At 34.0% G+C, this 12417-nt stretch overlaps 1 protein-coding gene across 1 annotated transcript in view; it reads right to left on the reverse strand.

Annotated features, from left to right (window-relative positions):
- The window catches only part of LOC123265079, a 14939-nt gene extending 10001 nt beyond the window's left edge, over positions 1 to 4938 (reverse strand). The window contains exons 1-3 of the mRNA XM_044728716.1: positions 4806 to 4938; positions 2925 to 3162; positions 2738 to 2861 (exon numbers count right to left, since the gene is read on the reverse strand). Of these exons, the coding sequence (XP_044584651.1) occupies positions 2738 to 2861; positions 2925 to 3162; positions 4806 to 4938 (495 nt within the window). The remainder of the gene's footprint in view (positions 1 to 2737; positions 2862 to 2924; positions 3163 to 4805) is intronic.
- Positions 4939 to 12417: the final 7479 nt, after the last annotated feature.

Raw genomic sequence — 12417 nt, forward strand, 5'->3', positions numbered from 1 at the left:
AAAACTTTTGTCACAAATACCAGCCGTAAAGTTTGATTGGTCAATTTCATCCCACTTCTTTTTAAATCTCTGATAAATTGGAACGTTTGGGCCAGACGAAGCAGGCCAGTATACTTCAAATGCACTTCGAAGAACAATTTCAAAAATATGGTGTCGGCATGGCAAGTACAACAGTTTTCTACTAAGAGCCTTTTCTACTAATACACACGCACCATTTCTGTTGAGAGCGTTGAGAGCAAAGCAACTAAATGAAGTTAGTACCGAACAACCAGGCTTACCAACACAGAGCTTATTAGCTACAACACTCAAATTAAATGAGTATAATACTCTGTACCGACAGAGCTAAATAAAAGCTCTGTTGATATTTTTCAAATAAAAACACTTGATCAAGTTTTATAGTAGATTTAATTGATTTAACGTATTTACAGAATTTTCATATTATTTTGAATAATATGCAATGATGAGTGTTTGGTGAGTTTGTGTAATAAGGAACTTTACATTTTCCTCTTACAAAAATTTATAAATTTTATAAAATATAAAATAAATTTGTTATAAGAAAGACCAAAAAATCATTTATGTGACATTTTTAACGTTTATATTTATATATTAGTGCATTTCGTGAGTTAAGTATTGAATTAATTAGTAAAAAAAAAAGTTTACAGTCTCAGGTTAACGGAATTAAAGTAATTTAATATAAAAAATAATAAAAATATAGCATGTGATATTTTTTTTGTAATTTTATTGGAAAATATTTGAAATTTTTTATTAGTGTTATCTTTGACCGCGGATATCTTTGAAGCCGTTAATCTGAGTGACTTTGGTCTTCAAACGTTTTTTGTAGAGCGTAAAATTTCCTACTAATATCATTTTTCAGATTGTTGTTACGATGAACCGTTCCAAAGTAATAAAAATTAAAAAATTAAAAAAAATTTTTCCCGTGTTATTTAAATGGAAAATAAAGAAATGGATACAGGCAAATCTTACTATTGATATTAAGAGCTCACATGGGCGCCAAAATTTTTGTTTTTAGGTATACTATCAATTTTTAGACACCAAAAGAAAAAAAAAAAAATTCGTCTTTTTTTGAAACACCCTGGTGCTTATGGGTATATATTTTTACGGTAGAGTTGTGTTCGGGTGGAGAGGGGTTTGGTAGGCCTATTGATGTGCCAAATTATTTATATGAGAAAATAAAATTTTATAATTGACAATGAATAATTCAAGATCTGATATCAATTTTCAATCAAAAAATTATAAATTTTTGATTATTATTAATTTTTATAATCGAAAAATGATTATCTGTTATTGAAAATTAATTTTTATGATATTAAATTTATTTTTTTATACTATTATCAATTTTAATAATTCAAAATAAATATTTTATTCATTTATTTATTTACTTTATATACATCTCAACAGCCTAGTGGCCAATACCAGAGATACAAAAAGATACAAATCTTATTCTGAATTGCGCATGACAGCTATCATTTTTTAATCAAAAAAATACTATACATATACTTAAACTTAATTTTATACAGAGTAATACCATATTCAATATACTATAGCTGGATGACATTATTATGTTCATTCATATAATGAAGGTCGGTAATCTATTTATCAGGAGTTAACTAAGACTGAACTATGGCACTGGCACTTATGCTTGACAGACAATCAAGTAGATCCATACTACTATCTTGCTGTACAATGAAGTTGCATATTCTATAAACACATTAAGATGATCCTCTCCACATTCCTTTCTCAATCGGTAAAATACAAATATAAATATAAATTATGCTGTGAAGCGGGAAAGAATAGTAGTTATGGTAATTATTACGTGAAGCGTTACACATTCACCTAACAGAATATTGGTAGGAAATGATTGAGAAAGAAATGTGGAGAGGATCATCTTAATGTGAGTTTATAGAATATGCGAGAAAAAATTATTAGATAGCTCGGACTGGGATTCATACCCAGAGCCTTCCAAAGACATGTCGGCTACCCTACCAATATCCTGTTACGTGGATGTGGAACGCTCCACGTAATAATAACCGTAACTCCTATTCTTTCTCGCTTCACAGCATTATTTATATTTTTAAAAATGCTTGCCGTAAGATGGACGGTGTGGCTTAATGTATATAGAATAAGCAAAAGGAAATTTAGTATAGACCGGATAGCTCAAATGGTAGAGTAGCCGACATGTCTTCGGGACGTTCTGAGTTCGAATCCCAGTCCGAGCCATCTAATAATTTTTTCTCGCATATTCTATAAACTCACATTAAGATGATCCTCTCCACATTGCATTCTCAATCCTTTCCTACCAATATCCTCTTACGTGAATGTGGAACGCTTCACGTAATAATTACCGTAACTGCTATCCTTTCCCGCTTTACAGCATCATTTATATTTTGTAAAAATTACATACAAGTAATTGCTATACATTACTCAGAAAAAATAATACTACAGCTGTAGTAGGTAGAAAAACTGATGTGAACTGATAAAAATACTAAAATAATAAGAAATTAATTAACAGATCAGCCTTTCCATCTAATCCGCCAGCCAGAAAGTCAAAAAAGTATGAAGAGTTAAAATCACCCAGCAGTACCAAAGCTTCAGCATCCATGATAGAGTGAAACGAGAGCATTTCGAGGAGATCGAAGTAGATATGTTTACGCAGGTCGTGAAATGTAAATATTTACTATATGAGTTTGATATTAAGATTGATTAGTAGAATTCTAACGATCTCAACCTGGGGGAAGAGTTGAAGGATAATATCAAATCCTAAAGGTGCTACATTCAGTGTAATCCTGCATACAATCAGTACACCTCCACCCGATCTCCTGAACTCTTCCCGTTGATCACATCTAAAATCAGAATAAATCATTATTAAATATTTCGCTAATTATAATTTAATTTTCGGATAATACAGTGTACTTTCAGAAGAGCTTAAGCTTAAGCTGTTGAAGTTCTTGAAGTCGAAGCTAAAGTAATATGATGACTCTGAACTATGATCGGTTGAACATTTCGATTGACAATCTTCAAATTCATCTCTCCGGCTGCTATCCTCTCCCGAAGTTGTTGTCGGACTAGCTTCTGCTCCTTTCTTTGGAGTACGGCGTGATCGTGAACAATCGAGAGGTTTATTACTGGCTGAATATTTATGATCTAAAATTAATTTTTATAATGAAAAATATATTTCGAAAATATAAAATTTATATTTAAAATTAACATTTAATTATTTACCGTTAAAAATTAATTTTTTTCTAAAAAAATTCATAATGAATTTGATTCTATTAGATGTTAGAAATATAAATTCATTTTTTATAATCTAAAGTCGATTTGTATAATATAAAATTAATTCTATTAATTTAAGATTACGTTTTATACTATAAAATCAATTATTTATCCTCTAAAATTAATTTCTTTAACACAAAATTAATTTAGATAATTATATATTAATCGTTTATAAACAAAAATTTATTATTTATTATGAGAAATAGATTTTTGATAATCCAAAATTCGTTTTAACATTATAAAATTGATTATTCATAGTTAGAAATAAATTTTTTAAATATAACATGAATTAAAATGATTTGAAATCAATTATTACAACTGAAAATTAATTATTATAATTTAAAATTTATTCTCACGATGAAAAATTAATTTTCTCATCGCAACATTAATTCGTATGATTGCAAATTGACCATTTATCATCCAAAATTGATAACCATATGATAAAAATTAATCATTCATCATTTGGAATTTATTTTCAAACAAAAAATCTATGATTTTATTAATATTATCAATGTTTATAGTTGGAAATCGATTGTTAAAAATCTAAAATCAATTCTTATATCATCAATTTAATTAGTCTATATCGAAAATGAATTTTTGTAATATAAAAGTAATTATTGAGATTAGAAATTAGTTTTCATTATTTAAAATTAATTCTAACAATGTAAAACTAATTTTCATAAAACAACATTAATTTGTATGATTGAAAATTAATCATTCATCATCTAAAATTAATTATCAAATAAAAAAAATTAATCATTTATCATCTAGAATTTATTTTCAAACGAAAAATCGATGAATTTATTAATATTATAAAGGTTTACAGTTAAAAATCGACGATTTAAAATCTTAAATAAATTGTCATATTATCAATTTAATAAGTATATATCTTCCAATTTCTTTTATTTCATTTCTTTAATTTCATTTAGTTAACATTTATCTCATTGATTCAGTTACTTTTCATCCTAAATTGATCATTATAATATAAAATTAATATTTATGATTCAAAATTAATTTTCAATATGAAACATTAATTATAAAAATATAAAATTGATTTTTATGATATAAAATTTATTATTCAGAGTTCAAAATTGATTTTTGTATAGTAGAATTAATTTTAAAACATTAAAAAATATTATATAATATAAAATTAATTATTAGTCTAAAAGCAGTTTTTATCATTTAAAATAAATTTTTAATATATAGAGTTAATTCTAAAATTATAAAATTCATTTTTATATCATCAAATTAATTTGTATAATTTAAAATTAATTATTCATAATCTTCAATTAATTTTGACAATAAATCATTTATTTTTATAATATTTCCAATTTTTATAACTAGAAATTTACTATTCAAAATTCTGAATTAATTTCTACAATCCTTATTCAATAACTATTTATTTCATAGATCTTCACTCGACAGCATTACATCACCCAGAGGAGCTCAACTACTGGATTTCTGCGACACAAATGGCTTTGCCCTGCTGAACGGAAGGACATCGGGTGACATACCTGCTAACTTCACCTTCTGCTCTGCGACCGGTAAATCGGTGATTGACTTAATCTGGATGAATCTAGGAGGCGCTGAATACATCAAACAACTGCGTGTCCTAGACATACCCACACCCTCGGACCACTTCCCCATCTCCCTCCACAAACATCCCATCTACCGTTACCAACCACCCAAACTCTCCCACTCACTTCAATCCCTCCACCAAATTGTTATGGAAAGACGACAAAAAACTCGCTTTCAAAGAGACAATGCGCCAATCACAGAAACTGTCGATTGACTTCAGCGCAGAGGACGTATCCTCCATCAGCAAGAACTTCACCGAGGCCATCACAGAAGCTGCCAATATCACGGGCCTCACTAAAACTAAAAAATCTCACAATTGGCAAGGGCAGCCAATTTCGACCCAGGTTCACTGGACCTCTTCTCAAGGCAAAAAAAATTTATAAGACCACTCTTAATTCCAAAGCAAAAAACTATCGCGACAACATCATTAGTTAGTTTGCTGACGTAAAAAACACGGTACAATTTCGGCAAACCTTCAATAGCTTCAGTAAAAAGCGGTCTTACTCCCCACCATTGGCACTAGACATCTGGAATAACTTCTATAAGAACAAATACCCTCCCCGAATCTCTGAAAATACCACATACTTTGGTGTGCTCGACCCCACTCTGGACTGCTCCATATCCCTCGACGAAATACTGAAGAGTATTGCTACACTTAAGAAGGGAAAAGTACCTGAACTCGACAACATACCTGAAGAATTCTACAAACACCTTCCTAGAAACTGGCTTTATCATCTACAAACGCTCTCCAATAAAGTTCGAGACAGTGAATGCATACCGAAAGACTGAGCCCATGTTGCCCTAGTCATGCTACACAAGAAAGGCGACAACTAAATCCTGAAAACTACAGAGAACTAGCTATGGTAAACCTAATCACGAAGATCTTTACCATGACGATAAAACACAGACTCGAACACTGGGTATCTGAGCAAAGCCTCGTGCTCTGAGCAAAGCCTTGTGACGTTGTCAAATTATTTGGCAACGCAGGTAAGCTCAAATATTCGGGGACTAAATTATACAGACGTACGAACGAGACTTTTGTAGGGGGGATAAGTGTTATAGCTCAAACAGGTCTTACGGCTGTACCTCCCCGCATGGGCCCCGCTGGTAACTGGTCGGGTTGTCATTATATTACCGATCAGGCTAACGCAGTCGTTGAATGGGTTGATACAGTTAACTAAGTACGAGGACAGATTGACATTAAAGTCAACTTAATTCACATCTGTCCTATGATAGCGTAAATGCTTGAGGGCAAGGTTTTTCCTTGCCAGCAAACTTGGCTGTGTATTTCCTATGTGAGGGTAGGACAGATATACGTGCGTGTATAGCTCTTTTGAGCCCAGGAAACGGCCTCTTCGGAGGTAGGCGAAAGCCTCGCCATATATTCTCGAACACTGGGTATCCAGAAACAACATCCTCCCTGAAGAACAAGCTGGCTTCACAGCCAACAAAAGCTGTCTTGATAACATCTTCGTCCTGCAAACAGTGATTTATCCAAAATTAAAAACCAGGAGAGGCAAGGCGTATGGACTCTTCGTTGATTTTAGACGAGCCATCGACTCGGTACCTCATCTGTTACTCTGGAACAAGCTCCATGATTTAGGCATCCAATGATTTAGGCATGATTTAGGCATCCATGATTTAGGCATCTCTCGGATTTAGCCCCAAAATAATACGATTGCTCAAGACTCTCTACGCCCAAGCAACTCTGCAAATAAAATCAACCAACTGTCTAGCAAATTTAAGGTTACTGAGGGAGTCCTACAGAGGGAGATACTCAGTCCGCTGCTATTCATCCTGTTCTTGCATGACATCGTAACGTTCTTCAGAGATAAAGGCGCCAAGGGGTTTAGGATAAACAATCTACACGACATAATCCTACTGCTATACGCTGATGATCTCGTGATAATGGCTGACTAAACCGATGATTTAAACAACTAGCTGATCATACTCAGAGATTATTGCAGTCAATACAAATTAATCGTAAACATTGACAAAACGAGAGTTCTGCACTTCAAGAGGGCTGGCAAGGGTGACAGTACCAGACTCTACTACGACAAGGAACCCATCGAATGGTATAATAAATACGAGTATCTTGGAGTTCCCTTCTCCGCCTCAGCGCTAGGCCTAGTTGCTACCAATGCAGTCTCATGCAAAGCTAAACTGGCCATGGGCGCCGTATTATCGACCCTGGCAAGAATAGGTGCCGACTCCTGGGACGGCATACTACAGATATACAGAAGCTGTGGACTGAGTTCGCTCCTCTATGCTGCTCAACTCTGGGGCCTCAAATATTTAGATAAACTGGAGCAAATACAGCTGTGCTTCTTCAAACGTTTACTAGCTCTGGTACCCGGTACACCCAACGCTGAGCTCAGGTAAGAATTAAACATAAGCAGCATCAAACTTAAAGGGCTGAAGTCATCTTTAAATTGGGTCTGCAAAATCTTCGACATGGAAGACCACCGTCTGCCTAAACTCTGTTTCTTACGCTCATTACAACTATCGAGAGTTCAACCGGCGGACACTAAGTATAACTGGATTGTGCAACTCAAGAATCTACTCCAACTTGGCCAGGCACCGTGCTCTCTATGGACAAATCTGACTTCTGCACACTGGAAAGCACAGATCCCCGCAATCTTCAGGAATGCTGAATCCTACCTCAAACTGACGGACCTTAACAGTGTCCTCGACAGTCACAGCTGCCAGATCCCCCTCTGGAGCGGACTCCAACGTGCCTCACCAAGTTATCTCTGAAACATTCCACTTTATCTCCAGGACATTCGCACAGCTCAGACTAGCGAAGAAGCATTACGTGGCCCTCAGCTTTAACAGAAAAAGCGTCTACATAGATCCCACTATAATTTGCACCATCTGCAATCTCAACGAGCTTGAGGACTTGGCGCCCATATTGCTGAGATGATCCCATCAATCAGCCATACAGAGACCACTTTTTAATCCCTCTCCTGGACTCCTATAATAACAACCCTAGCAACGCACTACCTGACTTGTTGGATGACTTCAAAACAACGACAATAAGTGCTATATTCAAGTTCCTGTCCCGCTTTCTAAAACTCAAAACTTTTTGCCAAGAATATTGACACTCCGATTCTATTCTCAGTCTACACATGACAAAAAACATTAAAATTTAATTTCTGGTTTTAATTTGCAATATTTGTATATAAAATCACATTAGCTACTCTAACAAATTATTATAGACTTTAATCTTATAGACAACACATCTCTCGTTACACACACACACTTGTATAAACACATAATCAATTGTAAATGTATGTAAATTCTAGCTATAGGTAAAATTACCTTGAAAGCTTTATATTATCAAATAAATGAAAAAAAAAAAAATAACTATTTATTTAGAAGTAATTCCTATATCATAAAACTAATTATTTACAGCCGAAAGTTATTTTCCATTCCTTTCAATTGATTAAATTAATCCAAAATTAATTATTGATAATTTCCATGATTTGAAATCAATTTTTAAAATATAAAACTGATTTTTATAGTTTAAAATTTATTTTCGTGATTACAAATCAATTTTTGTAATATAAAATTGATTTGAATGATTAAGAATTAATTATTTATAATCTATAATTAATTTTATTAGTTTATAGTTAATTCTTGTAATATATTATAAATCCCTATAACAGAAAATCAATTATTTATATGAGAAAATTAAATTTTATAATTGACAGTGGATAATTCAAGATCTAATATCAATTTTTAAACAAAAAATTATTAATTTTTGATTTTTATTAATTTTTATAATTAAAAAATGATTACCCGTGATTAAATATTAATTTTTATGATATTAAATTGATTCTTATTTAATAATATCAATTTATAGGTATGCCGCGTATTCGTCCAAAGACAATTCATCCCGAACAATTGATCTTCGTGACAATTTATCCTCTGACAATTCATCCCTGATAATTTATCCCTGTTAAAATTTGGTTTTCAAACATTTTTCCGTTCACATTATATCTATTCTAGAAAATTTTCAAAAAATTTTAAATTTTAAATTTTAAATTAATTTTACAGTCTTTATAAGTTTAATAATGTCGGATATCAACACACAAAACTCATGATAAAAGGGCACGACACGGTAATAAGCTTATGTGTTAGGCTAATGTCGAATAAATATACACATTCAAACCATGTTAAAAGGGCACAACACGATCACCCGCGTCCGGTTGGTCCAATCTCGAATAATCACACACAAAAACCATGTTCAAAGGGCCCAACACGATGACCCGCGTTTGTGTTAGTTTAATATCGAATAACCACGCTCAAAAATCATGATAAAAGGGGACAACACGGTATAAGAATATATTCGTTTGATGATAGTCCTTTGTTTATGATTTTATAATGAGATTGACATTGATTATTTGAAATTCATTGTTGTTAGGGATAGGTAGTCAAGGATTGATTGTCAGAGGATGAATTGTCACGGGGATGAACTGTTGGGGATGAGTTGTCGGGGATGTGTTGTCTTGGGACCAATACGCAGTCGACCAATTTATATAATTCAAAATTAATTATTTATTATCTAAAATTAATTTTTATGATGAAAAATATATTTTGAGAATATAAGATTTATTTTTATAATTAACATTTAATTATATATTGTAACAATACTTTTCCCCAAAATTTAACTAAATTCGACCGATGGCGGAGATATCGGCTGGGTAGGGTATTTTACGCTCGCCCTTTTTAAACATATAATAAAATTAACCCGGAAACCCCTCAGGCTGGGTTAGTGCACATTTGGACGCCAGGTAATTTTTTTTTGAAAATTACCAAAAATAATAAAAATTCCAGGGGCCGCGCCGGACGATCAATTAACGATTTAAATTAATGAGAATGGAAAATAAATCACGAAATAATCAAAGTCCAGATTAGGATATTATTTGGAATCAAAAACAATAACTAAATAATTATAAACTAATATCCTAGATTATTTAACTAAGATAGGAAGATGAGTCATAGGAAAGGAATCCGGGAATCAGCTTTCATACATTAATTATTAATGGATCAGAAAATTTCAATAAAAATAAATAAATTGTTTATTCAAAACGAAGTTACTTAAAACTAAATTTATCCATTAAATAACAAAATAAATCCGTTATGGAATTCGTGGTTAACATATAAATTTTTCTTCAACTTATTTTACAATATTGCGTTCGAGAATAATAATAACCGCAATCAAAACAATAATCGTAACAGTAATTAAAATTTAAGAATATTAAATCTGAATTGCGCTTGAAAATAATACTTGTAATGATAGTTAATGTTTGACAATAATAATTGTCAATGACGCTAAATACTAAACCTAATTTGACAATACTAATTATAAAAGTTGCTGGCCGTATCGAGGACCCAACACGCGGCTTTCGGGACAGGTACAAATATTTCCTTATGATAACCCTTACTCGCTATGGGATCGACCCGATCAATCGATAGTGATTTTAGTTGGACAGTAAAAGAATAACTTATTTAAGCCAGGAGACAGCGGTGTGCGGATATTAATTGATCTCAACTTGTGAGTACTCACCAAAAAGGGAAACTCAAACCAAGGCACCAAATCCACACTCCTTACAATAGCGGAGGTCCCGCGTGCCTACCTCACACCAAGCGGGCCACCGCGTGTCTGCTCAATTTTTGTCACCGTAAACCGTTCGAGGCCTCGTGTTCGACAACAAGGGCCTCTCTAGCTATTTTCCCTAATTCAATGAACTCTTTGCTCGCGATCGATATTGTAGGGCCTCACCCGTGCGAGTAAAGGCTATGATTTATCATTCATAGTAAAATTAGGTACTATATGCCAATGATTTACGGCAATGCACACAAATAATAATAATAATAATAAATTACAAATAATTCATTATAAATGTCTGAAATAAAGATAAAATTAATTCTTAAATTAATAACCATAATATTAGAAATTTCAAATATAAATAATACTAATAATATTAAATTCAATAAATAAATTCATAAATCAATATAAAATAATAAATTCAGAGACACACCGAGTGTGGATCTGTTGCCAAATTTAGGCGCAGGGAGGGACGCACACAGGGAATAAAAACCCTGTGACACCCCCCTGCCAGACAATGGTTAATTTTGTAAAAATTAATCATGGGCGAAAACAAACGCGACCTCACAAGCCGCATGATCAATTACCACGCTCACCCGTGTCTCCAGCTCAAAAAGAACAATTAACTATAATGTAAACTATTATTGTATCTACTTAAATCATAATTTAACCCTCCTCGCGATAAAGTATAAGGATAATGGCAAGGCACAGGGTAACAATCTATTCTATGATTACGCGCAAACCCTCGCGGCACGTCGCTCTTACAACAACACGGAGCTTCCCAACGCGAGCCTACGAAATGATTTGCTAATTCGTATTGTACGCCGAACCTATTCTCCTGCACATACCTCCGAGGATCTACCCTACTGTGTCCATAACGATTGAACACAGGGCTATACACGTACGAAGATGGACGGCCATCTTTCTCTCTCTGACTCATCTGGTCAGGATACTTGACGCAAGTCCCATGTCTTCTAGTCAGTCTAGTCTCTACCGCAGACTTCGACCATGCAGACCCAAACGCTGACTCACCCGAGCCATTAGCACGTCTGTTCGTATTACCTCGTGTGCTTTGGGAAAAACCGACGACGTTATTCGCAACCAAAGACGCTCTCGATGTCTTAGTCTTCTCAGAGGGTCGTCTTCTACGACGTCTCCTCTTTTTGATAAATTCTGACTTCGACTCACTCGAACAATCATTTCGGTCACCCGAATCGGATGCTGATGTCAATGCGTTAACCTCGCTCGACGCGTTTCCACGATTGGTGTACTTCGTAGTTAAATTATACGTAGCCTCGTCGTTACTCGTAGTACCGTCGCTGGATTTCTTCGAACGATTATAAAGCCCCCTGCGACGTCGCTTCAATATACCTTTATTCGAGTCCTTGAGAGATTTTAAATCTCCACCAACGTCCTGTGTTTCGCAATCGACCCCTGAGTCACATTGACTTTCTGACTTTTGGTCGTTTACCACTTGGCTTGTGTCCTCTTGATTATTTACTCTCGTCATCATCTTATCCATTATTACTTGCTGAAGTTGGGTGAAGCAATTCTCTATCTTCGACTCCAACTTTCGTACAGCGACATCCAAGTCTCGTCTCGTCACGATTTGATCCATAGACGACTCAAAATTTACAGATTCACCATCATTGTCCATCGGCGGGCCAGCAGTCTTACTCGCATGATCCAGCACCACTCCATCCACTGTGGAACTCGGGTCATTCACGAGTTCATCTTTGTGCGCTGAATACGAGCCATCACTGTTCAACACTTCCTCCTCTGAGATACTCGGGTAAGTCACGAGCTCTCGTTGAGGTGTTACGTCCAGTGACTCAAAACTCTCATGCTTCGAAAAACCTCCACTGGAAGCCAACTCTTGGATTAGGCGACTGCTTGAACTTAAAATTTCGTCGACGCGTTCAATTAAATCCTCA

This window comes from Cotesia glomerata, linkage group LG1, assembly GCF_020080835.1.
Source record: "Cotesia glomerata isolate CgM1 linkage group LG1, MPM_Cglom_v2.3, whole genome shotgun sequence".
Classification (NCBI taxonomy): Eukaryota; Metazoa; Arthropoda; class Insecta; order Hymenoptera; family Braconidae; genus Cotesia; species Cotesia glomerata.